This window comes from Theropithecus gelada, chromosome 12, assembly GCF_003255815.1.
Source record: "Theropithecus gelada isolate Dixy chromosome 12, Tgel_1.0, whole genome shotgun sequence".
In the NCBI taxonomy this organism is placed as follows: domain Eukaryota; kingdom Metazoa; phylum Chordata; class Mammalia; order Primates; family Cercopithecidae; genus Theropithecus; species Theropithecus gelada.
In genome coordinates, this window is record NC_037680.1 from 101503975 (window position 1) to 101529700 (window position 25726).

The following is a 25726-nucleotide window of genomic DNA, read 5'->3' on the forward strand; positions in this document are numbered from 1 at the left end:
CAAAAAAAAAAAAAAAAAAAAAAAAAGAGAGAGATAAAGTGTAAAATCAGGTTCTAAAACAACCCTTGCTTTCCGAGGTATTTGTATTTGGACATTCCTGTTGATTTGTCATTTCATTGGTGTCATGTCCACAGGGGGCTGACATGTGATGGTTGTGGGAGTTAGGTAGTTGAAGGACTTCTGTGCATCTGTGCTTCCAGGGCAATGACAATGGCCTGCAATGACTCATTCAACACCCCATGGCATTTCCAGCTGGGAAAAATAAGCCAGTGTTACTGTGGCAGTGGGAATATTTCCTACTCCTGACTTTATCATTTGGCCAAGGAAATAGGTTGATAATTCTTGGGATATGTGCTGTCATAAAAACTATTTATAAAAACACTTATGTAAAGAAAGCAGCATTTGGAAATACCCTGAAGTATTTCCTAATTCCTTCTTTAGGCCTTAACCTAAAAATGACTCTTTCTCCCACTCTTAAAGGCTGTTTTGGTTCTGGCTAAATCCGAAAACCTGGATGGGTGGAGGCCCAGGAGATGTGACTTTGGCTTTCAATAGCCAGGGGAGCCTGGGTCATTCCTGCAGCTAAAAAGAGTGAGTGATTCCTTGGCTGTAGGCCTTAGGCATTTGGATTGGCTTATTTCTAGGTTTTGAGTGTAGTACAGACTGAACTTGTGGAGGAAAAGCCCTGGTTTCTAGGATGTGAGGGACAGAAATGGCCAGGACCCATCCAGATGTTTCAGGAGCAGCCTGAAATCTAACCCACCACCCATCTACAAAACTTGAGTGACCTCAGGTGGCTCACTATTATTAAACATGGAAACTAATTCTTTATTTTCTTCTATTCTGTTATTATTTGCAAAAAATGTCCATTACATTTTTTTTTTTCATTTACTTTTCACAAGGGGGCAATTTCAAAGGATTCCCATGGAGGGAGGCAAAATTTATTTTATGATTTATTTGCTATGTATTACTTTCATATTTCTTTCTAAAATCCTTTCTAAAATATTCATAATATATATTATGATGATACCTCTGGGAAGAATAAATCAAAGTGGGGATAATTTTAGCAAAGACTTCTCATTTACGAGACCCAGAGGAGCTCTAGGTAGAATTTCAGGGCAAGTGTTTCCCATTGGTTAGGCTGGTGAGGGATGATCTCCAGGTCCTATCTGCTAGTCAAATCAGTCTAATGACTAGGAAATCTAAAGTGAGGTTATGGGACTTCCTCATTGCCTTTGACCCTTTAAGAAACAATTTCAGCTTCAAGAACATTGCAAAAATATTATAATTACTGAAAAGCCTAGGAAGACATGATCCCACATTTTGGTTTGTCACTGGAAGATTAGCTAGCATTAAAAGAGGCATTTATTGGGCCTAGGTCTCAGGTTTCGTTAAATGAAAATACTCATTAATGTTCAGTCTATGCAAGGGATTGTGCTCTAAGTGCACACATATGTCTTTGGTCTTTACCAGCCAGTAAGGCAGACAGTAAAGTATCTAGGAAGTTTCTTTAGATAGACACATAGTTATTTGAAATCTGCACTTGGTTTGAATATATAAATAGAAATATGTGTGTGTGTGTGTGTGTGTGCGTGCGTGTGTCCTCTGACATGTGCATATACAGACACACACACAGAGCTATATATAATTTTAAATACCAAGCAAATGTGACATTACCATTGTGACAAGAGACCTGATGTCTGGCAGGAAGGATTGGATCCTTTGAGAGTTCCATTGTTCTGGGTGGACTGCACAAATTTAAATGCAGCAGCAATTTTTCTGCAATGAAAATGGAAGTTTTAATCATAGCTCAGTGTTTGTAATTTACATATAAAAATGAATGGCAACTGACAAAATGATTACTGCACAATGAAATATTTCACATGCTGTGAATTAGTCAAAAATAAAACCCTGTTTTCCTTTGGAAATCAGAAATTGGGATTTAGTGAAGGTGCTTCAAACATTGTTATCTCATAAGAAAATGATGACAATGCAAAGTTATTCCAGATTACTTTTTTCTTTTAGTTTACTGAAAATGTCTTCTGAAATAGGTATCTTCCAAGTTATATCTATATAATGATAAATTCGTTCTGAAGATACATGAAATGTGGTTTTCTTTCAAAAATTTGTGCTTTTGTGCTTTTCTCCCTAGATAACATGAACTATTCCTAGATCTACAATGTGTATGAGGCAATCTTCAAACTTCTGTGTCTAATGTGAAGTCAACCTAACAATCCTTATTTGCATTTTAGATTTCTAACGTATATTTGTAACTCTAACCTGATACGTTAATACATGTCATATGCTTTTTAAAAGACCAGATTCACCTATTGGAATTTAAAATTATTACCTTATTATGTTGCGTTTTCCTAGGTATCTGAAATTTTGAAGACAAACGCTAGAAACGAAAAAAAAAACAAAAAACCACGTTATAATTATTCATATTCTTTCATTATATAAACTGTTCATCTAAGTATATTGAAATAAAAATATTAAATTTTCTTTAAATAGTTCATGTGTTATTATTGATAACTTACTATATGGGTTCTTGAATGAAACTTGGTATAGTGGACTATTTAGAAATTTCCAGAAAAAAGTGTTATGTCATCAACTCTAAAACTTACTCCAAGATGCTGAAGAAGTCGGACACCTCTGGACTGGGAGCTCTCTGCCAGTAGGCAATCAGAGTCTCTAAAAGGAAACACCACGTAGCATGAGAATCTGCAGGTTTTCTTTTTCCTTTTTTCAAAAAAATTAATTTTAAAGAGTTCTATTTACCGTACGAAATCGTTTTCATAATGTGAAGAAAACACATCAGGAGACTCCTGGTTTCTGCTTGATCTAACTTGTCAAATCGAAGAGTTGAGCCAATCAAAGACAAGGGTCTTGGGATCTGGGAATTCAAGAACCAATCAGGATTGAGTGAGAGTGAGTGACGTCTGCCTTGTAATGATCAGTAGGTTTGAGAGGGAAGCCGTACCTTTTCACAGTTGTCCGTCTTCTCACTGCTCTTCTCATTGGTACTTGGATTGGAGTCAAGACTTGCTAAAGATGCTCTGGAGTCAGCATGGTTTACTGTAGAAATAGCTATTGATGAAAATGCTGTAAACACAAGCCACAGCACATATATGGTAATGAGATGTATGGGCACACACACACACAAAAGCTTCACATGATGAACCAAAACGATGTTGATTACTGAGGTGGCAGCAGTGTTGTGAAAGACCAACATAACAGCACCTGGGACTGGCATTCAAGATAGCTCTTGTTTTAAAAATGCTTTAGTAAAAGTTCATAAAGATACTTTTGGGAAGGAGCTTTCAACTTCTGATTGTTTATGAGAAATTGAAATGACATTTCCAAAACAGTTCTTAAAAATAATCCTTGAAGTTGAAAATCCATTATATTTTAAAAGGCTGTCTGCAGTGAAAACTTAAAGATGGTTTCCAGAATAAAGTAATTTGATAACATCTAAGTAGGCTGCTCCTCAAGCCAAGTAATAATGAACACTAAGTAGAAGAGGAAGTCACTGGATGGAATTCAAAGAAATATGTTAAAAAGACTCTGGTTGTATAAATGTAGTATACTTTGCCACATAGCTTATGCATAATAAATTATGGACTGAGTAAAAAGCACAATGATATACAATGTAAACATGGATGAGTGTTAAAAATAAGTGATCTCAGAAGATCTCAAGTACCTGCTATGGAATTTAAAACATCTTTAGAAAATGATGTATCCACAGAGTTTGCATGTTTCATAGCTGTCTGGCTTTGAAATCCGCCGTTGGTGCTTAGATCATCTCTAGACCCCTGTATTCAAAGTATAGTAAAGATTAATGGGAATCACAGTATTTCAACATTGTTAACCCACATATGCCATCTTCAGTACACTTCCAATTAAGTGATATTTAATTTGTTCTTTTATATCCCCTCAAAGGTTTTCTGCTAAAGTAGGCAGTGAAAACAAATACAGCCAAAACCATACTTGTAGTTATAATTTGATTTATGTGACTTTTTTACAATGTTGTAGAAACAGTCTTTTAGATACAGATATGTAGACCACATGGCTGGATTGGTTATGGATATATTCATGGATCACATCATGGATATCATTATTACCATGAGTTATCTTATGTACATTACTATTATTGTCAACTACATTTTATTTTGTTTTAATTATTCTGTTTCATTATTTAAGAGGCAGGAACTTACTGTTACTCAGGCTAGAGTGCAATGGCATGATTATAGCTCACTGCAGCCTCAACCTCTGGACTCAAGGGATCCTCCTGCCCTTAACCTCCTGAGTAGCTGGGACTACAGGTATGTGCTACCACGCCCAGCTAATTTTTAAAATTTCTTATTTGTAGAGGTGGGGTCTTGCTGTGTTTCCCAGGCTGGTCTTGAACTCCTGGCCTTAAGTGATCCTGCCATCTTGGCCTCCCAAAGTTGCTGGGATTAGAGATGTGAGTCACTATACCTGGCCTACAACTACATTTTAAATATTTATTGTTTGCCAGGCTCTATAATAAATGTTTTCTAGTATACAATTTAATCCTCATAAAGACACTGTGATTTAGGTATTTTATTCCATATTATAATGAAGGAAATGGAGTCTTAAGGAGGTTGGCTGACTAATCTCCAGCCACCCAGATAGTCACTGATACTGCTGGGATTTGAACAAGGTAAAAAAAAAAAAAAATCCATAGGCATAGCTACTAACTCCTAGATGGTAATACCTTCATTAGATACTGGATTCAGCAGTGGGTTATTTCATCTGAGATTAGAACACAGGCAACAGATCTCTAGTGGATTGTGTGTAGTCACTGTGGTGCCTCCGTGGAGGAAGGATTGTAGTCACTCCTGGGTTGTGACTACAAATAAGGCACTTGGCTATTTATTCTGACACCAGGTGGGGATGTAAGTAATGTAGACAGTGGTAGGAGAAGGTGTGCACTGAGGAAGGGGCCATGATTGCAACAGAGGAAACTGTAAAAGCTGGAAAGAATTGGAAACTGATACAGAGAACAGAGGGAAATGAAAGCCTAATGTTGAAGGGTGGATCAGGCGGAAGGCTAAAGGGACATATCTGGAACAAATGACCCATCGATGTGAGTACGTAGCAGAAAGTGTTGTTCAATGCCTAGTATGTTCACAGATGAGAAGAAATGGTTACCCAGGGCAAAAAATAATTTTAAAAAGACAAATTCCTTATTAACATCGAAATGCGACTTATTGTGCAAACGTACCTGATTAGATGTGTTGACAGTAAAAGGATACAGGTCCTTCAGATAAATCCTTGGCATATTGTCCAGAAGCATGCCGTATAGGGGCATGTATAAACTTGCTATCTGGGCCTGCTTTCTCTAGGTGAAAAGGTAGCCAAAAGAAATGATTCACATAAAAATCAATAGGCTTGTCGGTTTCATATGCATTTAATGCAGTGAGCCATTAAATGGTGTTTAGGGAAGGGAGAAAGGAAGATCACTTACTGGCTCTCTGTATCGATCATCAAACGAATGCTTAGCCATTAGATTTTTTAGGACAGCTAAAGCTAAGTGTCTGACATCTTGGTCTTCCTGCAGGGCAAAGCCAACTTCTCGGAGCAGAATTCCGATTAAGAAGTGTTTGCGACAAAATTCATTTGTGACTGAATATTCAGGCATATCTTTGTGAGGAAGGAAAATAACTCATGTTATTGAAAATCAAATGATCACTTTATAATTGAGACAGATACACCAAACAACTACCATCAACTTCTTCCACCATTAGGAGGGATTCAGGAATACAGTCTTGCTACAGAAATGAGGTGTGTTGTATCCTCAAGGAGCATTCAGTAAGGGGACTATTCTGTGTATACAAACACAAATACAGGTACAAACTAACACACGACATCAACTTTTGAATCCCATAATACAGCATATTTACAGGATTACAAGAGCTGACAGGGGAAAACACATTTTCTGCTTGGAGGAATCAGGATATGAGTAGGAATCCATCAAGATGAGCCTTTGAGGATACTTAAAATTTGGAGGTGCAGATCTTTATGGGAACAGATGGAGGTAGTGGAAGGGACAGGAGGCTGGGAGAAGCCGTTGGATTTTCAATGGCACAGAATTCTGAAAGCACAGGTATGGAAGGGAGCAGGTATGGAGGGGAGCACGGGTATGTGGGAATCAATAAGCACAATGGCTAAAAGAGGAATGGTGAGAGAATTAGGCTTGAGAGGCTGGGGCTAGATGATGGAGAACAGTACAATTTCCTTAGCTGCCATCTAGGTCCCTCTCCATTTGTATTTAATTCTGTAAGAAATGTTAACACACGGACAGCTTTGAGATCAGTGCCCTGATAAAGCTCATGCTTTACTGACTTATTAATATGGTGTGGCAGGGTGTAAATAATTAGACTGTGGGGAGATGTGGGGTGAGGGATACAGTACAGGACATTGTAGCAATGGGGGAGGGAGGGGACAAGTGACAACGTGATATCTGGGCTGGGGTAGCAGAAACTGAGTGGTAAATCACTAGGAAAAGTTGACTTAAGTATGTGAGGGAGCAAGGGGAGAGAAAGGCACTGCCAAATTTTGAGCCTGGATTATAGAGAAAAGAATGTTAAAATTTCCAGTAATAGTGGATTTATTCAAATTGTCCAAAGGGTTTTTAAAATGTAACAATTAATAGTAGTACTTGCACCTACAAGAAAACATAGGGAGAAAGCTCTTTGACACTGGCATTCACAATGATTTTATGAATATCACCCCAAAAACACAGTCAATAAAAGCAAAAATAAGTAGGATTATATAAAATTAAGAAGTTTCTGGACAGCAAAGGAAGCAATCAACAAAATGAAAAAGCAAACTACAGATTGGGAGAAAATGCTTGCAAACCATATATCTGATGAGGGCTGATATCCAAACTCTACAAGGAACTCATATGACATAATAGCAACAAACAAACAAACAAACAAAAACCCCACCAAATTTTAAAAATGGGCAAAGGATCTGAATAGACATTTTTTGAAAGAAGACATACAAATGGCCAAAAGATACAGAAAAAGTGCTCAATATCAATATCACTGATCATCAGGGAAATGCCAATCAAAACCACAACGCACTATTACCTCATACCTTTTAGGATGGCTATTATCAGAAAGTCAAATGAGAACAAGTGTTGGTGAGGGTGTAAAGAAAGGGGAACCCTTGTACACGGTTGGTGGAATACGTTCATTATAGAAAACAGTATAGAAGGTCCTCAAAAAAACAAAACTAGAGCTACCATATGATCTAGCAATCCAACTTCTGGGTATATATCCAAAAGAATTCAGATCATTATGTTGAAGAGATACGTTGCAGCATTATTCACAATAGCCAAGCTATGGAAACAACCTAGGTGACCATCCATAGATGAATGGATTAAAAATGGTATATACATGCGATGGAGTAGTATTCAGCCTCAAAAAAGAAAATCCCACCATTTGTGACAATGCAAGTGAACCTAAAAGTCATTATGCTAAGCGAAATAAGCCAAACACAGAATGACAAATACTGCATGATCCCAGTTAATATGTGGAATCTAAAGAAGTCAAGCTCTGGTGGACAATAAGAGACTACTTAATAGGTACAAAGTACATTATTTGGATGATGGATATCCTAAAAGCCTTGACTTCACCACTATGCAATCTATGTATGTAACAAAATTATACTTGTACTCCCATAAGTTTCTACAAAAAAAATTAAGTTAAACTCATAGAAGCACGGAATAGAAAGATGGTTGCCATGGGCTGGTGAATGGGAGAAATGGGAGGTGGATTTTAGTCAAAGGATACAAACTTTCAGTTATAAGATGAATAAATTGTGGAGGTCAAATATGTAGCATAGTAAGAATCATTAATAATACAATATTGTATATTTGAAATCTATTAAGTGAGTAGACCTTAATTATTTTAATCGTACAGACATAAAACTATATGAGGTGTTTGCTTGATTGTAGTAATCATTTCACAATGCACACATATATCAAAACATCATGTTTTCCACCTTAAATATATAAAATTATTATGATTTTTTGAGACAGAGTCTTGCTGTGTTGCCCAGGCTGGAGTGCAGCGGCACAATCTTGGCTCACTGCAACCTCTGCTACCAGGGTTCAAACGATTATTGTGCCTCAACCTTCCGAGAAGTTCAGAATACAGGCATGTACCACCACGCCCAGCTGATTTTTCTATTTTTAGTAGAGATGGGGTTTCGCCATGTTAGCCAGGGTGATGTTGAACTCCTGGCCTTAAGTGATTTGCTTGCCTCGGCCTCCCAAAGTGTTGAGATTACAGGCGTGAGCCACTGCGCCCAATTTTTGTCAATTTTACCTCAGTAAGGCTGGGGGAAAACAGTAGTACTGGCACCCATGTATACAACCTGCCGTCTGCTAGCACTAGGCTAAGCACTTTATGTGCATTATCCCATTTGATCTGCAGGACAACCCATAAGGGAGGTATGATTATATAATTAACTATTAGAATATTCCAGCTCATAGATGACCAATAGCAAATTAAACATACTGACTTTTTTAGTACATAAAGAAGCTACTGAATATGGAAATTCACAGGGCTTCAGGTTAAATAAATTTCTTAGTGACATCATAATACTGAAGATCCAGGAATAGAACACAACTTTTAAACTCCCATCTATGACTACAGAAAAGGTTTGCCTAGACCATTTTAAGTTACTAACCTATTTCAGATAAAATAAACTTATACTAATATCCTCTGTCTTAACAAGATTGATCAGACCAGGTTGTGGTTTAGGAAAAGACACGTATCAAATAAAGTCAGTTACATTGAACAAGCATGTTGTTATATATATCTGGGAATTTCATTTATGATACAAATTAAGGAAATTTCAAATGCTTTGGGAAATTAAAAAATATTTCCAACCTCTGGAGAATAAAATATGAAAGAATTGAAATTAGGCAATCATTAAGCTATCTGTGACAAGAAAACAATTCAGTCAACTTTTTGAATATTTTTATTATATGATATTAAATATATGAATACTTATGAGCACCCAGAAGCTGGAAATTTATAGTATTTATAGTTGTCAATATTACTGGATTACTAGGTGGTTACTGATGCTTAGATAAGGTAATAATCACTTACCTGATGCATGTAACTCTTGAGTTGATTCTGAAGGTGTCAAAGGATCTGAATTTAATATAAATAAAAAGTTCAGATATATACATATACATACTCAGATACATATAGATTCATTATGTGTAGTTTATACTGAACAATTAAACTATATTATTTTAAAATGTGAGTCTTCAGTATTGCCAATTTTCAAGGAGAATGTCTTAGGTTATTTGTTTCCTTTTTTTTTTTTTTTTGAGACAGAGTCTGGCTCTGTCGCTTAGGCTGGAGTGCAGTAGCACGATCTTGGCTGGCTGCAACCTCCGCCTCCTGGATTCAAGCGATTCTCCTGCCTCAGTCTCCCAAGTAGCTGGGATTACAGGTGCCCACCACTGCGCCTGGCTGATTTTTGTATTTTTAGTAGAGACGGGGTTTTGCCATGTTGGCCAGGCTGATCTCAAACTCCTGACCTCAGGTGATCTGCCTGCCTCGACCTCCCAAAGTGCTGGGATTACAGGCATGAGCCATCACACCCAGCCTATTTGTTCTCTTAAAAAAGAGTCATGAGCAGAATTATTCTAATTGTTAGCCTTCTACTTGAGCATCTATTTTTCTATCAGAACTTTGCCTACTATGAAACATATTTTTATGTTCATTATTTATAGTATCAGATCTACAAAGAGACTATCAGGATTTTCTCTGAGCTACTGACTAGTAGTAAGTAATATAGTTTGACTCTCTGCTCTCACCCAAATTTCATCTTGAATTGTAATCCACACATGTTACGGGAGGTACCTGGTGGGAGGTGATTGGATCATGGAGACGGTTTCCCCCATGCTGTTCTCATGACAGTAAGTGAGTTCTCTTGAGAGCCGATGGTTTTAAAGTGTGGCACTTCCTGCTCTCTCCCTTTCTCTCTCCTGCCGCCATATGAAGAAGGTCCTTACTTCCCCTTCACCTTCTGCCTTGATTGTAAGTTTCCTGAGGGCTCCCCAGTCATATGGCACTGTGAGTCAATTCAACCTCTTTTCTTCATAAATTACCCAGTCTTAGGTAGTTCTTTATAGCAGTGTGACAATGGACTAACACAATAAGCCCAAATAAAGATTTGGTCATCTTGACTATCTCAATCAGCCTGGCTAACCAATAATAACTTGTCACTAATTTATAAAACAAAAATAAATTCAGAACAAAGTAAAAACCTTAAAGCATTATTATCTAATATATCATTTCTACCCTATTTTCTATGAAATATGCTTCATAAATTAGAAAAAATTGGAATAATATTATATAGATTATATTTAAGATTAAAATAGCAAAACTTTTATAGGCTTGATAATGTAATTTTCCCTCCAGAATACTAGTGTAAGCTAATAGGTTAAGGAAGTATAAGGAGGCTCTCTACAAATCTTAGTGCTTGCGTTTGTGAATATCAAAGCAAATATGCCTCTCGGCTGGGCGTGGTGGCTCACACCTGTAATCCCAGCACTTTGAGAGACTGAGGTAGGCGGATCATCTGAGGTCAGGAGTTGGGAGACCAGCCTAGCCAACATGGTGAAACCTCCTGTCTACTAAACATACCAAAATTAGCCAGGTGAGGTGGCACACCCCTGTAGTCTGAGCTACTCAGGAGGCTGAGGTGGGAGAATCGCTCAAACCTGGGAGACAGAGGTTGCAGTGAGCCAAGATCACGCCACTGCACTCCCAGCCTGGGTGACAGAGTGAGACTCTGTCTCAAAAACAAAACAAACCCCACCCCCAGAAAAAAACTGTACCTCATAAATAGTTTACTCTTTGCTTGGTAATAAAGTATTTCATGCTCCTAAATAATTTTATTATTTTATTTGCATCTTGATGTTTGGTTAGTTTTTGATGTCTACATGGGTAATACTCTCTGCCATAACACATATGTATTTTTATATATAATATTTGTAAATTATATATATAGTACTTCTCCTTCCTATAATTTTATGTCTCAAAATCAAAGGAAAGCTGTCTTTTGGAGTCAGCAAGGTGCCTCTAGGTTCAAATTATTTGATTTACAATCATCAGGTTTATAATTTTGTTGGCCTTCTCTTTAATAAAAAGAGAAACACACAAAAATTGAGGAATATGAAGCTGCATTCATCACCACATGCCAACAACTTCTTTTGCATTTTAATTTAATTCTGATTACCTGGGTCTGATAAACAAAATTATGACTGAGGAAACAGGAAAATAATAATAAAAGGTAAAACGAACAAACAAAAGCATTCACTTTGCAGGAACTGATGAAAATTCTGGGAATTTTATTACCTGGAATGTTTGCTGATCTTATGGGCAGACACAAAGGAATAAAGTGTTCATGTTGACATACTTCTTGAAGAAAATCAAATTTATACTGACACAAGGTCTGAAAGAGAGGCAAACTAAATGACTATGACTTACAGACCAAGAAACTGAATAAAAACAAACAAACAAAATCTGCACTTGAATCTTATCCCTAAAAAGAAAAAGTGTTTACCGTACACTTGTGGGACCACTAGGTAATTAGGTTGAAAGGATTTTGTCCCCTCTGAACTGTAGTTAAGCTCCCTACTTTTGGAAACTGGTCACAGCCTCCTCAGGAGATAATCCCATTTGTAACCTACGTGTAGCTTCTATGAGATAAGATCCTACTGAGTCGTATTTTGTAGCTTCTTTTAGCATATACCATGATACATTTATTCTGAAAAAAATTTCTGCTGTAACACATGCACAGAATTCTCTCAAAGACTACACTCAGATAATGAAACAGACCTCTACAATGAGCTCCTACCATCCAGAGCTAAGGAAGACAATGGTGTGTATCACATAAAATTAGAGTGAAACTCTGTATGCTACATGTTCTCATAATACATTATTTAATTCCTCTTTCCTCCCTGCCCTTGGAAATAAGTCTGTCTTTCCAATAATGTTTGAGTTAGACAGAGATAAATGGAGTCCAGGCACAGTCAAAGTCTACTGTAACACAGAAGTCAAGAAAAGCCACATCAGTAGGAAAAATTAGCATGTTCCTAACCGCTCTATTTTCACTCTTATGCATGCTAAGTAACCATGTTTTAAGACTAAGTTCGATGATCATCATTATATTCACTAATCTCAGCTCACAAAATAAAATATATCCCATTTACTCAGATATTTTAGAATTATATCTTGTGGCAACTTTAGTTAATAAATTAAAATGCTGCCATTTCAAAAAGGATAGTATTTGACTTAAACTTTTGTACATCAAAGTGAACAGGAGCATTATTATATTTTAACTATTTTACACTGAGAATATTCTGTTTGGTCTTTGAAAATATATAATTTAGGTCTGATGCAATTAAATGGATATTCTGCAAATTTCATGCATGAGAGGAGCACAAATGAAGAATATACTTTCAAAAAAATATTTAGAGGGAGAATTGGATTTTCAAAACCAAATGACATAAAATCATGTAACTCCGGTCAAAAGTAAATCTCCACTGCACCCCATCTCCCAAAAATAATATTTAAGCACCTAAGCATGACATGAAAGGCTGTAAGAATCTCATTATTTATTTTTGGCTGGTCTAAATCTATTGTTCTTTTCAAATACCTAGATACTTTCCCCTTGAGGACTGGCCTCCTTCACAGTGGGTAAAGGATAACAGAGAATTATTAATTCATATGCCCTGTCTTCCCTCCTAAAGAGGCAAGCATGTGACCCAAAGCAGGCTGCTCCCACACTTCCTCTATGGAAGGTGAATCTGAAGCAGAGTGTTGGGGGGAGAAAATGGCTTCAGTTGATTCATTTAAGCAGATGCAGCAGCACCCTGGCCAAATGGTTCTTCATTTGCAATTATTGTCAGGCCCCACATAACATTTTGGTGAAAGACAGACCATATATACAATGGTGGTCCCATACAATGAGAACAGAGCTATATAATGGAGTAGGATATATACCAACTGGGTTTGTGTAAGTACACTCAGTGATAATCACACAGTGATGAAATTGCCTAACAATGCTTTTCTCAGTACGTGTCTCTGTCATTAAGTGACGCATGACTGTATTCCTTGTGCTTGAAAAGGCTTGGCCCCTGCTCTTTTCAAAGCCTGCTTCTGCAGCTGCTTCATCAATGCTATTTACTCCCAATACCTTCCCAGTCAATTCCCTTTTGCTCAAATTGGAGTCAGTTTCTGTTGCTTGCAACCCAAAGAACAGTAATTGATCCAACTTTCATCATCTGGCCCATTTCCAGTCTAAGTTCTCTCCAGCATATGTCATAACCATAGCTCAGTGGTTCTCAAACCTGAGAGTGTGTAAGAATCACCTAGAGGTCCTGTTAAAACAGACTTCTGGGCTCCATTACCAGCAGTTCAGTTCCCAAGTGATGCTACCTCTCTGGTCTAGGAACCACTGCTCTAGAGTTCTCTTTACATCTCCCCAACATATACCCCTATTTGGGTAGGGCATTCAACTGTCCCATTTTGCCCAGGACTTAAAGGTTTCCAGGGAAGTAGGACTTTCAGTGCTAAAACCAAGCCAGTCTAGGGCAAACTGGACTGTAGGAATTGTAGCTACAAAGAGCCATTCTCTTCACCACCCACAGGAAATAGAAATGAAATGTAAACACTTTCATTCCACTCTCCTTTGTCCGCATTAAGGGAGGACTTGGTAGGCATACTCAGCAGATGAACCATTAAAAGGCTGCCTCTCCTTAGCGTAGAAATCACTTTCTGATACAGAGAATGGATAGGTTAATGACTTAAGCAGGTATCCACAGAGACTACTTTATTTATTTACAATGCCATAGTTTAGAAAACGATCACTCCTGTACATGGTTCTTACCTTGAGGTCACCGGAGGAGAACATGCTGATGTAATTGTTGACCATCTTAAACACATATCCTCGGTCCATAAATGTAAAGCAACGCTAAAATAGATAAATTCTAAATTCAAAAACTTTTACTTGAAGAATCTATTAAAGATTTTAGAAAATATGATTAAATATATTGAGGTAAAATAACACTGAACTAAATGTGTTGTATAATTAGGTATTTTAGAAATCTCCTAAATATGTTTAAGCAGTCATCCACATATGGCAACTAAAATAACTAAAATTTATATTAAAAATGAAAATGAAATGAGGCAATATACTAACAGAGAATAGGTACATTTAAAAATTCAGAAGAAAACAGAAAAGTTGAAAGAGAAACAAAATGAAAGTATAACTGAACAAAACAAAAATATCAATCAGAAAGCTACAAATCTAGATTTATTGATTTTATAAAATGTCACTGGAGCTTTGCAATGAAATATTATAGCCCCTTCTTTTTTATACAGAAAGCTTTAGCTTTTGGTTGTCTACTTTTTTAACCACTTAGTTACATTTTATTATTTTCTTTTAGTAATTCTATTTCACACTTCTGAGGTTGTAGATCTTCTCCTGTATACACTGGGTCATAATGAGGAGTGGTAGAGATGGGTCAGGAAAGCCTTTTAAATCTCACTGGGCCCTTTCAACAGAGTAGCTCCTCTCCTTATCAGCTGAGGAAGCTTGCATTTCAAGGCCAAAGGAAAGAGATCCTAATATTTCTATCAGTGAGCTGCTCACTACCTGTCTTATTCTGTGGTCAAATTTCTCTTTACTGTATCAAGGAGAGTCTTAAACAGTAAGTAGGCTTGGAGGAGCACTTGCTGTCTCTCTAAAAGATGGATGGTCATGTAACCAGTAACCAAGCTACCGTGGCCAAAGACTGCATAGGCAAAGTGTGGAGCAGGAGGAAGGGACCATAGTTCCCAATGTAGGATCTGGGGAGGCACTAGAGCAGGTGTCTCCCACAGTGGATCTGCAGCTCATCACTTGGTGTGTGAGTCTCATTCTATTCACCCACGTGGGTGTGAGTCAACATGCTGCTTGGGAAAATTCCACAGCTAGTGTGGAGTGCTTCTTTCTTGTCCAAAGAGTCCAGGATGGTCCATTAAAGTGGTTTTGCATTTCTTGGAATCTCTCCTCAGTTTTACTCACAACTCTCTTTTCTCAGACAGGACTACACATAAAATCTTGCTAATGGAGAGTGGACCAAGTGAAAAGTCTCCTCTTGAAATACACCTGTGTGTAGACAAGAGCTATTTTCTCCAAAGTTGTTCTTCGAATTGTTAGGTCAGTTATATTGTTGTTTTGTTTTTCCTTTCAATTTTTCTTTACTTTCTTTTGAATTTTTAAATGTACCTATTCATGACTGTGTTAGTACATGGCCTCATCTATATTTTCATTTTAAATATAAATTTTAGTTCTTTCAACAATTCTTCATTCAGTAAAAAGTTAATGGCTTCCGAGTCCTCACAAGTCTCAATAGAATAGTGGGAGAGAGGTAGACACCACAGTATAATCATAGCCTAAAAAGACAGAGCCAAATGGGGAGGGGGAAGGAAAGGGGCTTTGGTGCCTTCTGCACTGAGCTGGCTCCTGTCTCCCAGGCTCTCCATTTGCAGGAGGAAGTCCCAACCTGGCCACCTTTGGAATATCAGGGGCCCTGCCTCATCTTACAGAGGAGAGGAAGACCACCCAGCACATCTCTATGCTCTAGAAACTTCCCAAGAAAGAGAAGGAGAAAGGAGCCCTGGGGAAGTCTTTGGCAAAGATGCAGGGCTGTTTGACTGCATGAAGGAGGGACTGGAGAGTCCTGTCTTTGAACTAGTCCAGAGTAGGGATGGTGACTGCTACATCCCAGAGACTATGGCAGCTACTCTGCAGATAAGACCTGTGAACTTGGAAGGAGACCTGTCTCCAGCACTCATAAATGGGGACTGTGGGGAGAAAGTGGTGCTGGGGAGTAGAAGAATCAACTTGAGGTTTCTTGACTGTGAAGAAAGACCTTCGATGTGGTCAGCTTGGCATCCTCTTTCCAAGGGGCAGTGAGGGTGAAAGGGGGTCATTCCTAGGGTGAAAGGTCTCCAGAGTCAGCTGTCTTCGTGCAAAAAGCCCTCCCTCAGGTCTGGCTTCACCAAGTGTAGTGTGTCCCTCTTGCCCTGGGCCCCCTGAATCTGATCTGTTTTAGCATCCTCTTGACCCCCAGGGGCAGTGGCTCTCTTGCTTATGGCTGAGGCCTGGAGGGGCCTCTCTCATTTCGTTTTAAGATAATTTATATTCATCTTTTATATTAATAGAAAATAAATTGTAGCAGGTTTTGGTAAACTATGCCCCATGGGCCAAATCTGGCCCACTGCCATTCTTTTTTTAAATAAAAGTTTTACTGGAACACAGTCACACTCAGTCCTTTACATATTGTGTATGGCGAATTACTGTTTTTGTGCTGCAGTTGCAGAGTTGGGTAGTTGTGGCAGAGACTGTATGGCTTACAAAGCTGAAAATATTTAGTATTTGGCTCTTTACATAAAAAGTGTGCAGACTCTTAATTTAGAGGATAACTTATACCCTACCAAACTTTTTTCACAGTTTGGTTGAATAAACTAAGGACCAAATATTCTAAATTATCTGTTAAAATATATGATAATAAAAAATTTATTTATTTTATTTCACCAACTGTGAGAGCAATGAGAATTTTACTTCACAATTGGTTGGGAGATGAGTTATGAACCTTCACATTTCAAAACAAACCACATGAATGTCTTGTCCTTTCCTTATATAATTTACAAAACCACTGCCCCTCCCCGCCCCATTTTCTTTTTCACCTTGGACGCTTTTCCTTCGCCCCCGTATTAGACCTTTAGCTCATGTGCCACCAGCAGCAAATTTTGCACAGAGGAGCTCTATGGAAAACATTCATTTGTTCCAAAAGCACAGACTATTTAAGCCAAGTAGAGGAGATGTGAAGGGTTTTCCCTTTTTAGAGACTTGCTTATCCATCCTTATCTGGTATTTAGAGAGAAATACCACAGATGTTTCTTTAAACATGTTTTGCTAACAAACCAAGTCTCTCTCTAGTATTAGGTGATTTCCAAATGGTTTTCAAAATCTCATTGAAACAAAGCAGTGGTTAGTCAGGCGAAAGGGCTAAAAGATATGGCTATCCAATCAGGAAAATAAAAATCAGAATGAATCCGTCTTTGCTCCCATCTTGGTATTGTGCTTCATAAAGAGAGTGTCTAAATAGGTATGTTCAGATAAGTAGAGCTGTGACCCAGGTGGGTGGCAAAAAGAAAAATGACAAAAGCTGCATTCATTTGAATCCTATCTACTTCACTGAGAGAACAGTTGAGAAATGTACCAGGTTTTTGGCATAATTGCTGAAAAAATACTACTTTCCCATAATGTGGGCTAAGGGAGGCTACCTTTTAACGTAGAATATTTTTACATGCCCACACACTGGTTCCCAGAGGTTCTTCTTGATTCTTGGAGACCAATTTTGAGCAACCCGTGGAGTGACAATAATATTTTAATTGTTAAATTCCAACGTTGACTAATTCACAGTAGTTGACTGCTAATGTAGACTTCAATAACAAAAAGAGGTAGCAGTCATTTGAAGCCCCAACTGAGCAAACAACTACTGTTTGCTGGAAATGTAAGAGATTTATGACATCAGCACTGGGAGTGGGCTGTGTTGAGCAGCTGAAAATTCAAATGTATTGAACTTGCACCAAATGACTACGTTCAGTTTTACATTTTCAAAAATCACTTTCTTTTCCTTTCTTTTTTTCTCTCCTAGTTCAAATGATTCATCTAATAAGTGTTCCAATTTTGTTTTAACTTTATGTGTCAAATAAATGCCATTAAAACTTCAAATTAGTAATAAGGAGGGCAACTATGGGGTCTCTTCCCTTTTTTAGAGACTTGCTTCTCTGTCATTTTTTTATAGTTTAGGGAAGAATATTTCAGATGTTTCTTGCAATATATTTTATTTGCAAACTGAACTATATAGAATTCTTTCCAAGTTTCCTAGTAAACAACTAGCATAGCAATAAACCTTATTCCCATAGGTCTTAAAACGTGGTAGAAAACTACAGTAATTTTTCCCCCCTGTAAACTTTTCAACCCTTTAACACTTATCATTCTTGTCTCTTTCTGGAAGCAAGGAAAAAGTTAAAATCAGAGACAAAACCTTAAAGAAAAAAATAAATTCAGGGTAAGAACACATATAGTGTATAATTTGAAATAGTTTTTAACACATTAAAAAAGAAATTAGGCTGGATTAAAGCTCTCCACTGACAAGCTGGGCTCATTTTCTACTTCTATAGGCTTTTAACTGTATATTATTAGCATTGATTTATACCCTCTCACACCCACCCATAAGTTCTGGTGACTACCATTAAGAAACAAGTCAGATGACTTCATAAAGGTTACAGTAGTCAAGAGTTAGACAAAAGAAGGAGGCACAGAAAACTATTGTCTAACTGCATGCATCATCTGTTAAATGGTATACTGTAATTATGTATCTTAGTTTTTTCTTTGACTTTGCATTTCTTTCCTCTCAGCTCAATATAAATGATTGTAACCCAATGAAATATAACTAATTTCCATACATATCCAGTTTAGTAAGTAGTTGCTCAATACTTTACTTGATAATTTTTCTTTCATGGGATCAGTGTGATCTTTTCATAATGTAAAAAACAGCCTGGGTCAAACTTGGTGGCTCACACCTTTCATCCCAGCACTTTGGGAGGCCAGTCGCTTGAGCTCAGGAGTTTGAAACCAGCCTGTGCTACTTGGCAAAACCCCGTCTCCACAAAAAATACAACAATTAGCTAGGTTTGGTGGTGTGTGTCTGTGGTCCTAGCTACTCAGGAGGCTGAGGCGGGAGGATCGCATGAGCCCAGGGAGACTGAGGCTGCAGGGAGCTGTGATCACGCCACTGTGCTCCAGTTTGGGTGACAAGAGTGAGATCCTGTCTCAAAAAGAAAGAAAGAATAAAAAGAGTCTGGAGATAATAAACAAAAATGCTAAATTCCTGAAGGTTTTCAAAAAGTGGCTATTTGGTATCACTGTCAGACCTAAAGCCATTATAACATCACTTTCAAGGGCAGAAATGCCCGAGACAATATTACTGTAGTGCAGCTTCCCTTTTAAAAATTTCATTTTTTCTCTTCAAATATATTTAGAAGTACTATGATTTGACTACACTCAAATGGATACTTTGCTCTAACCTTAGTTTTCTTTTTTTTTTTTTTTTCCTGTGAGACGGAGTCTCACTCTGTCACCAGACTAGAGTTCAGTGGTGTGATCTCAGCTCACTGCAACGTCCGCCTCCCAGATTCAAGTGATTCTCCTGCCTCAGCCTCCCGAGTAGCTGGGACTACAGGCATGTGCCACCACGCCCAGCTAAGTTTTGTATTTTTAGTAGACATGGGGTTTCACCATGTTGGCCAGGATGGTCTCTATCTCTTGACCTCATGATCCGCCCGCCTCGGCCTCCCAAAGTGCCGGGATTACAAGCGTGGCCCATCGCGCTCGGCCCTCTAACCTTAGTCTTTATTCAATAAAACTTCAAATTGGAAAAAAAAATTAAAAAGTATTTCAAGCAGGAAAGATGTATAAATGAAAGTTTTCATCTAACAGTGCTAGTTTTGATTTTTCATCATACATGAAGATGTGAACTGATGAACGTTTAGACTATCTTGCATCCACCAACATGGGGCCTTGAATAGAACTGTGATCTCATATAACTGTACCTTGAGAAATCTGGCAACGCTGTGGTTTGCTCTTCTCGTTTCTTCAAGTGCATCCTTGTATTTCCAAATCACATGGTCGGATAGGACCATGACAAGATTGTCCAATTCATTTTGGTAAGATTCAGGAAATCTCTGAGGCCGGGGAAGCTAAGGAAAGAATGGATTATTTCTTTATAATGTGGCATGTGAAATATTAAGCCGAGGAAATATCAATCGAAAGATTTACTTTATTTTATAGGTCATCAAATAAAAAGAATCCTTTTGAAAACTTGAAAGCAATAATAAAATAGAAGCCTTTTAATTTCAAGGTCATGATTTCCATCATTTTTATTTAATGTTTCCTTCAATTTTGGTCAATTAAATTTTCACCTTATAATAAAAGTCAATCATAAATATTAATTGCAAACTATTGAAACAATGTAGCAATGTACAAAGTAAAACGTGAAACTTTTCTGTGACCTGTCACATCTTACTTCCCCTCCTTCCCTCTCAGGGAATAGCTACTATTAATGATTTAATGAACATTATTCTAGATATTTTGGACATGTAGTTCTCTATTTCATTTCATTTTATTTTATTATTATTATTTTTTTTGAGATGGAGTTTCGCTGTTGTTGCCCAGGCTGGAGTGCAATGGCATAATCTCAGCTCACTGCAACCTCCGCCTCCTGGGTTCAGGTGATTCTCCTGCCGCAGCCTCCCGAGTAGCTGGGATTACAGGCGCCTGCCACCACACCCAGCTAATTTTTGTATTTTTAGTAGAGACAGGGTCTCGCCATGTTGGCCAGGCTGGTCTTGAACTCCTGACCTCGGGTGATCGACCCACCTTGGCCTCCCAAAGTGCTGGGATTACAGGCGTGAGCCACCGCACCTGGACCCTCTATTTCATTTTAAAATAAACTATTTTGATTTTTTTACAACTAGGAATTCCCCCAATAAACAACTTTAAGAAATTAATAAATGAATAACTGAATGAGTACAGATACTGGTTTGAAATGTCCTCTGATACATGGTGAGTCCCAGCTAGTTTTAACTCCCTGGTCCTAGTATAAGACATAGTTAAGAGGCACCAGTGGAGCCTCACAAGTCAAGATAAAGAAGAGCTTGGCTGTGAGATGACATTACATCCACTGAATAAAGCTCTATGGATCCCAAAAGACCATTTCAGGTCCAGAAATCCATCCCTCCTGTTTGGACTCCTGCATATGAAGAGAATGTTTGAGGCAGCTGAGTTCTTCCAACCCAGACTCGGCCCTTTTTTTTTTTTTTTTTTTTGGAGACAGGGTCTTTCTGTGTCACCCAGACTGGAGTGCAATGGTGTGATCTCAGCTCACTGCAACTTCCGCCTCCTGGGTTCAAGTGATTCTCCCACCTCAGCCTCCCAAGTAGCTAGGATTACAGGCGCCACAAATAGCTTGGGGAAAGTTTACTATGAATGCTTTGGTGTCAAAAGATAATATCAGGGCTGGGCACAATGGCTCATGCCTGTAATCCCAGTACTTTGGGAGGCTGAGGTGGGTGGATCACTTAAGCCCAAGAGTTCCAGACCAGCCTGGGCAACATGAAGAAACCCTATTTTACTAAATATATATCATTATCTATCTATCTATCTATCTACCTATCTATCTATCTTCTATCTATCATCTATCTATCTTCTATCTATCATCTATCTTCTATCTCTATCATCTATCTACTATCTATCATCTATCTATCTTCTATCTCTATCATCTATCATCTATCTTCTATCTATCATCTATCTACTATCTATCTATCTATCATCTATTTATCTATCTTCTATCTGTCATCTCTCTCTCTCTCTCTCGCTCTCTCTCATATTAGCTGGGCTTGGTGGCCGTGCTTGTAGTCCCAGCTACTAGGGATGCTGAGGTGGGAGAATCACCTAAGTTGGGGAAGTTGAGGCTGCAGTGAGCTATGATTGTGCCACTGCACTCCAGCCTGGGCAACAGGAGTGAGACCTTGTCTCAAGGAAAAAAAAAAAAAAAAAATGGGCCAGGCATGGTGGCTCATGCCTGTAATTCCAGCACTTTGGGAGGCTGAGGTAGGTGGATCACCTGACGTCAGGAGTTGGAGACCAGTCTGACCAACATGGTGAAACCCCGTCTCTACTAAAAATGCAAAAATTAGCTGGCTGTGGTGGCATGCGCCTGTAATCCCAGCTACTTGGGAGGCTGAGGCAGGAGCATCGCTTCAACCCAGGAGGTGGAGCTTGCAGTGAGCCAAGATTGTGCCACTGCACTCCAGCGTGAGCGACAGAGCGAAACTCGGTCTCGGAAAAAAAAAAAAGAAAAAAGATGGTATCAGGTCTTTTCCCACTGTGATGATGAGAGATGGTTAGAGAGTGAAAGGTGCAGCGCTCCTGAAAGAAGACTAGGGTGTGAGGGTTACCACTGAAGGGGGTCATGAAAAGCATACCTCTATCGGGGAAGACAAACTGCTGGACACAATCATGCTGGCTATTATCAGTTCATTTATTCTTAGGCTGCTCACAGGTGTGTTTTGTGACCTGTCTATACAAGCAGATGCATATTGGTAGGAACTAGAAGAGAATTTTAGTCCAATCCACTCTTCTTACAGATGAGAAAACAGGCACTGAGATGTGAAGCGTCATTTTCATCAGCTAACAAGTTAGTGACAGAGCAGGAATTTCAACAGTGAGGTTTCCTGACCCCAGTAGAGCTTAATGACAGCGAGATATGAACCATTTTTATCTTTGTGTTAGATTTTCTCTCCCTCCCAGGTAGGAGGTTCTCATCTCCAGAAGTGGAAAGCAGATACAGCAGAAAAGCAAACACAGGATTTACGAGTTAAGAGTTATGGAACTCTACAGACAATTAAAGGTCCAGCAAGGCATTTCTGTCATGCTAAGATCAAGGCCGTGGTTAGAAAGACCTGGGGCCTAGAGCGTGGATGAGGACCTCTGGATGGATGACTCTGAGGAAGTGGATCTGCATACTTCCCTGAAGCCTTAGTGCTGGCAGAAGTTTAATTCCTCCCCATTAAGTGTCAGCACTCCTCCCATGCAAGATGATATTGCAGAGGCTTCTCCCTGCTAGGAATCAGGCAAACCCTTGAGGAGTTGTCCCGCCTCTCCTTCTGGTGATCAGGACAATACCTGGAGGTTAAATCCTAGCTTAACCCAGCTGGGGGCTTGCTGGTCCTAAAAAAAGCAAGAAAGAGAATACACCCAAAGGGGCTATAAAAATTAGCTAGCATGTACCACCAGGAGGTAGGGCAGAACCTCTGCAACTGGACATTGAGGATGTGGGCCAGAAAGTAAGGGCAGGTAACTTAGTGCATTGACATGGAGGTGCTTTTTCAGAACACAGGGTTAAATAAGGACTCACGGGATGAGCAACTCACTGCTAGGGTTGCTCTGAGAATCCAGAGATGGCCTACTTTAAGCGAAGTGGAAATGTCTGGTTGTCCTGGCAGAGGATAGAGGAAAAAATAAAGAGGTGGAGAGAGATGGATATGTGGGAATGGATATTAATTGAGACCAGAAGATCCACCAGCGTATCAAGTTCCCCAGGCAGGCCCAGAAGACAGCATGCACCACGGCCATCAAGAAGGTGCTGGGGACCAATATCATTAAGAAAGTCAGGGGCGTTTCCCATCTGTTGGCAGGAGCAGCAGTCACAGCGTTGGCTCATGAGCAGCCATGGGGATCAGGGATCACCAAAACAACAGAGGCCATGTGCTACGCTTAATCTTAGGAGCCAGGAGGCTGTGAGTATCATGACAAATGGCAAGACTGGTGGGGAAGCCAAGAGGGACCAACTCTCAGGGAGTTGTAGAGCTGGTTAATGATACCTGGAACTCCTAGGGACAAAACAGACAGCAACCAGCAATGGTGGTACATCATATTAACAAAGAAGGCAAGAATGGGCAACTGGAAGATGAGGATGTTCATTCTAATGAATAGTCATGGTTCCTTTCTCTGTTCCTGGACCTGAGTCACAATTCAGATCTGGTACACATTGACTGAAGAGGTGATGGAGTCCCTAAAGGAAAGCCCCTGCTGCAACAATGCAGTAGGTACGTAGTGTAATGAGTCTATCAGTTCTTCTCCAAAGGGCCCTGTAGCCATTTACTCAGGCTACTATACACTGAGAAGAAGGGAATACAGTTCAAGGACTGTTGGACACAGGATCTGAGTTGACACTGATATCCAGAAATGAAAAGCATCACCCTGATAGACTGGGCACTTACAGGGATTAAAAGTGGAGTCCTGACTAAAGTTCTGTTAACAGTAGATCCATTGGGTTCAAAGATCTCCCCCAATAGTCATGTAACTGGTCCCAAATGTATAATTTGTATTAGTAAAATTGGCATTTGGAGTAACCTTCCATGGGGTGCTTGGTCTGTGGAGGTAGCCTAGAGGGAGAGGCCAGGTGGAAGCTTCTGACGCTGCTTCTCCCCCACCAAAAGAGTAAATCAAAACATCACTGTACACCACCAACCCCACCTCATGCAGCATTGTTCTGATTTACTCTCCATGTGGGGCAAGGGCAATGCCAAAGGTCTTCCCTTGACCTTACCCACAATGGGGGCTGAGAGAAATGTGTGTGGAACTCAGGTGATCTACTTGGCTGCTTATTGGTCTTCCTCACTCCATTGTAACTATGAATGGCCACATGTACCAACTCTGGTGTGAGTACAGTATGATGACCTGAGGCCAAGACCACTCTAGAATGAGGGTTTGGGTTACATCACCAGGTGAGTCACCAAGACCTTTGGAGCTGCTAGCTAGGGTGAGAGGGATCTAGAATGGAGGGTTGTGATGGGAGATGATGAGTAATACGTAGGCTCCTGAAAAGCCATGGCAGGGGCTTTAGTTAATTCCATCAGGGTCCCTCTTCTAAGCTTCCTTCCTTTCAGGAGGAGAGGCCCATGGGAACTGTGGGGAAGCAGATTCATGAACATGTACAATATGTCATGCAAACTTGGACTGTGGCAGCCAGGAATGTGCATTGCTCAAATGTTTCTTCAAGACAGAATCTAGTGGAGGAATATAAAGAGCTGCTGTATCTTGGGATCTGCTCCAGCATTCATGCCAAGGCTACCCTCTCCCCAGGCTGCTCCCAGTCAATGACTTAGCTTGCAGAGGTCCTAGAGTCAGATGGCCTCCCCAGTGCAGGGTTCCTCTAATGACAACTCTTTGCTCTCAGACTTCCCATTAGCCCAGCTAAAACCTTATCACTGTGAGACTCTTCCTAGCCAATCCTCCTTCCTTCCCGCTTTTCATTTACAGGCATCAGACTTTCCCATTTCTTTTTCATGTTCCTTTTATCCTTTATAGTTACTTCCCTCCAATACGTCTTTTGCATTTCCAATATTGTCTTGGTATCTGCTTCTGAAGGGCCTGTGCAGATGTACACAATCATTTCTCCTACTTATACAGTAATTATTGTAAATTGCTAAGGTTTATAAAGCAAGTAAAAATGGAACTAATGACAGCATAATCATTAGTGCAATTGTTGGATAATATTGTAAACATATTATAATATTATATTACTGATGTTCTTACCTGGATTTTATTTGTTTCAATCAAGTGCTGTGCCATCGATTTTAGGATAATTGCAAAGAAGAACCAGGAATGCTATTAGGAAAAAAAAGGCAACGAGACATTTATTATCCTATAGTAAAATAATGATAATTTTTTTCTTTGTAATATGTAATATACTATAACATTGTTATGTTAAAATGTGTTCTTTGAAACTAAATGAATTAGAGCAGTAAAATATTCTCTATTATAGTGGGATGATTTTTATCCCACTATAAAATGGGATAAAAAGTTCTAGTGGTAAAAGTAAATGTCAGACATTTCAGTTTCTCAATCCTCTCAAAAAACATTTAAAACAAGTTACAAGTTTACTTGGCATGACTGACTAAGCTGTTATTTTATGAAATATTTATTCAAGGGATGTTCTAGTTGTTTCACTTAGTGAAACAAAACTAAACAAACTTTTTTTTTT

At 39.0% G+C, this 25726-nt stretch overlaps 1 protein-coding gene across 4 annotated transcripts in view; it reads right to left on the reverse strand.

The window, feature by feature from the left end:
* The window catches only part of DOCK10 (dedicator of cytokinesis 10), a 279740-nt gene that overhangs the window by 39084 nt on the left and 214930 nt on the right, over nucleotides 1–25726 (reverse strand). For all 4 annotated transcript variants that reach the window (XM_025404350.1, XM_025404349.1, XM_025404348.1 and 1 more), the window contains exons 27-39: nucleotides 25279–25350; nucleotides 19731–19877; nucleotides 13951–14034; nucleotides 11415–11511; nucleotides 9150–9194; nucleotides 5492–5667; nucleotides 5249–5365; nucleotides 3701–3812; nucleotides 2981–3102; nucleotides 2779–2893; nucleotides 2625–2691; nucleotides 2351–2398; nucleotides 1678–1779 (exon numbers count right to left, since the gene is read on the reverse strand). In XM_025404350.1, the coding sequence (XP_025260135.1) occupies nucleotides 1678–1779; nucleotides 2351–2398; nucleotides 2625–2691; nucleotides 2779–2893; nucleotides 2981–3102; nucleotides 3701–3812; nucleotides 5249–5365; nucleotides 5492–5667; nucleotides 9150–9194; nucleotides 11415–11511; nucleotides 13951–14034; nucleotides 19731–19877; nucleotides 25279–25350 (1304 nt within the window). The remainder of the gene's footprint in view (nucleotides 1–1677; nucleotides 1780–2350; nucleotides 2399–2624; nucleotides 2692–2778; nucleotides 2894–2980; nucleotides 3103–3700; nucleotides 3813–5248; nucleotides 5366–5491; nucleotides 5668–9149; nucleotides 9195–11414; nucleotides 11512–13950; nucleotides 14035–19730; nucleotides 19878–25278; nucleotides 25351–25726) is intronic.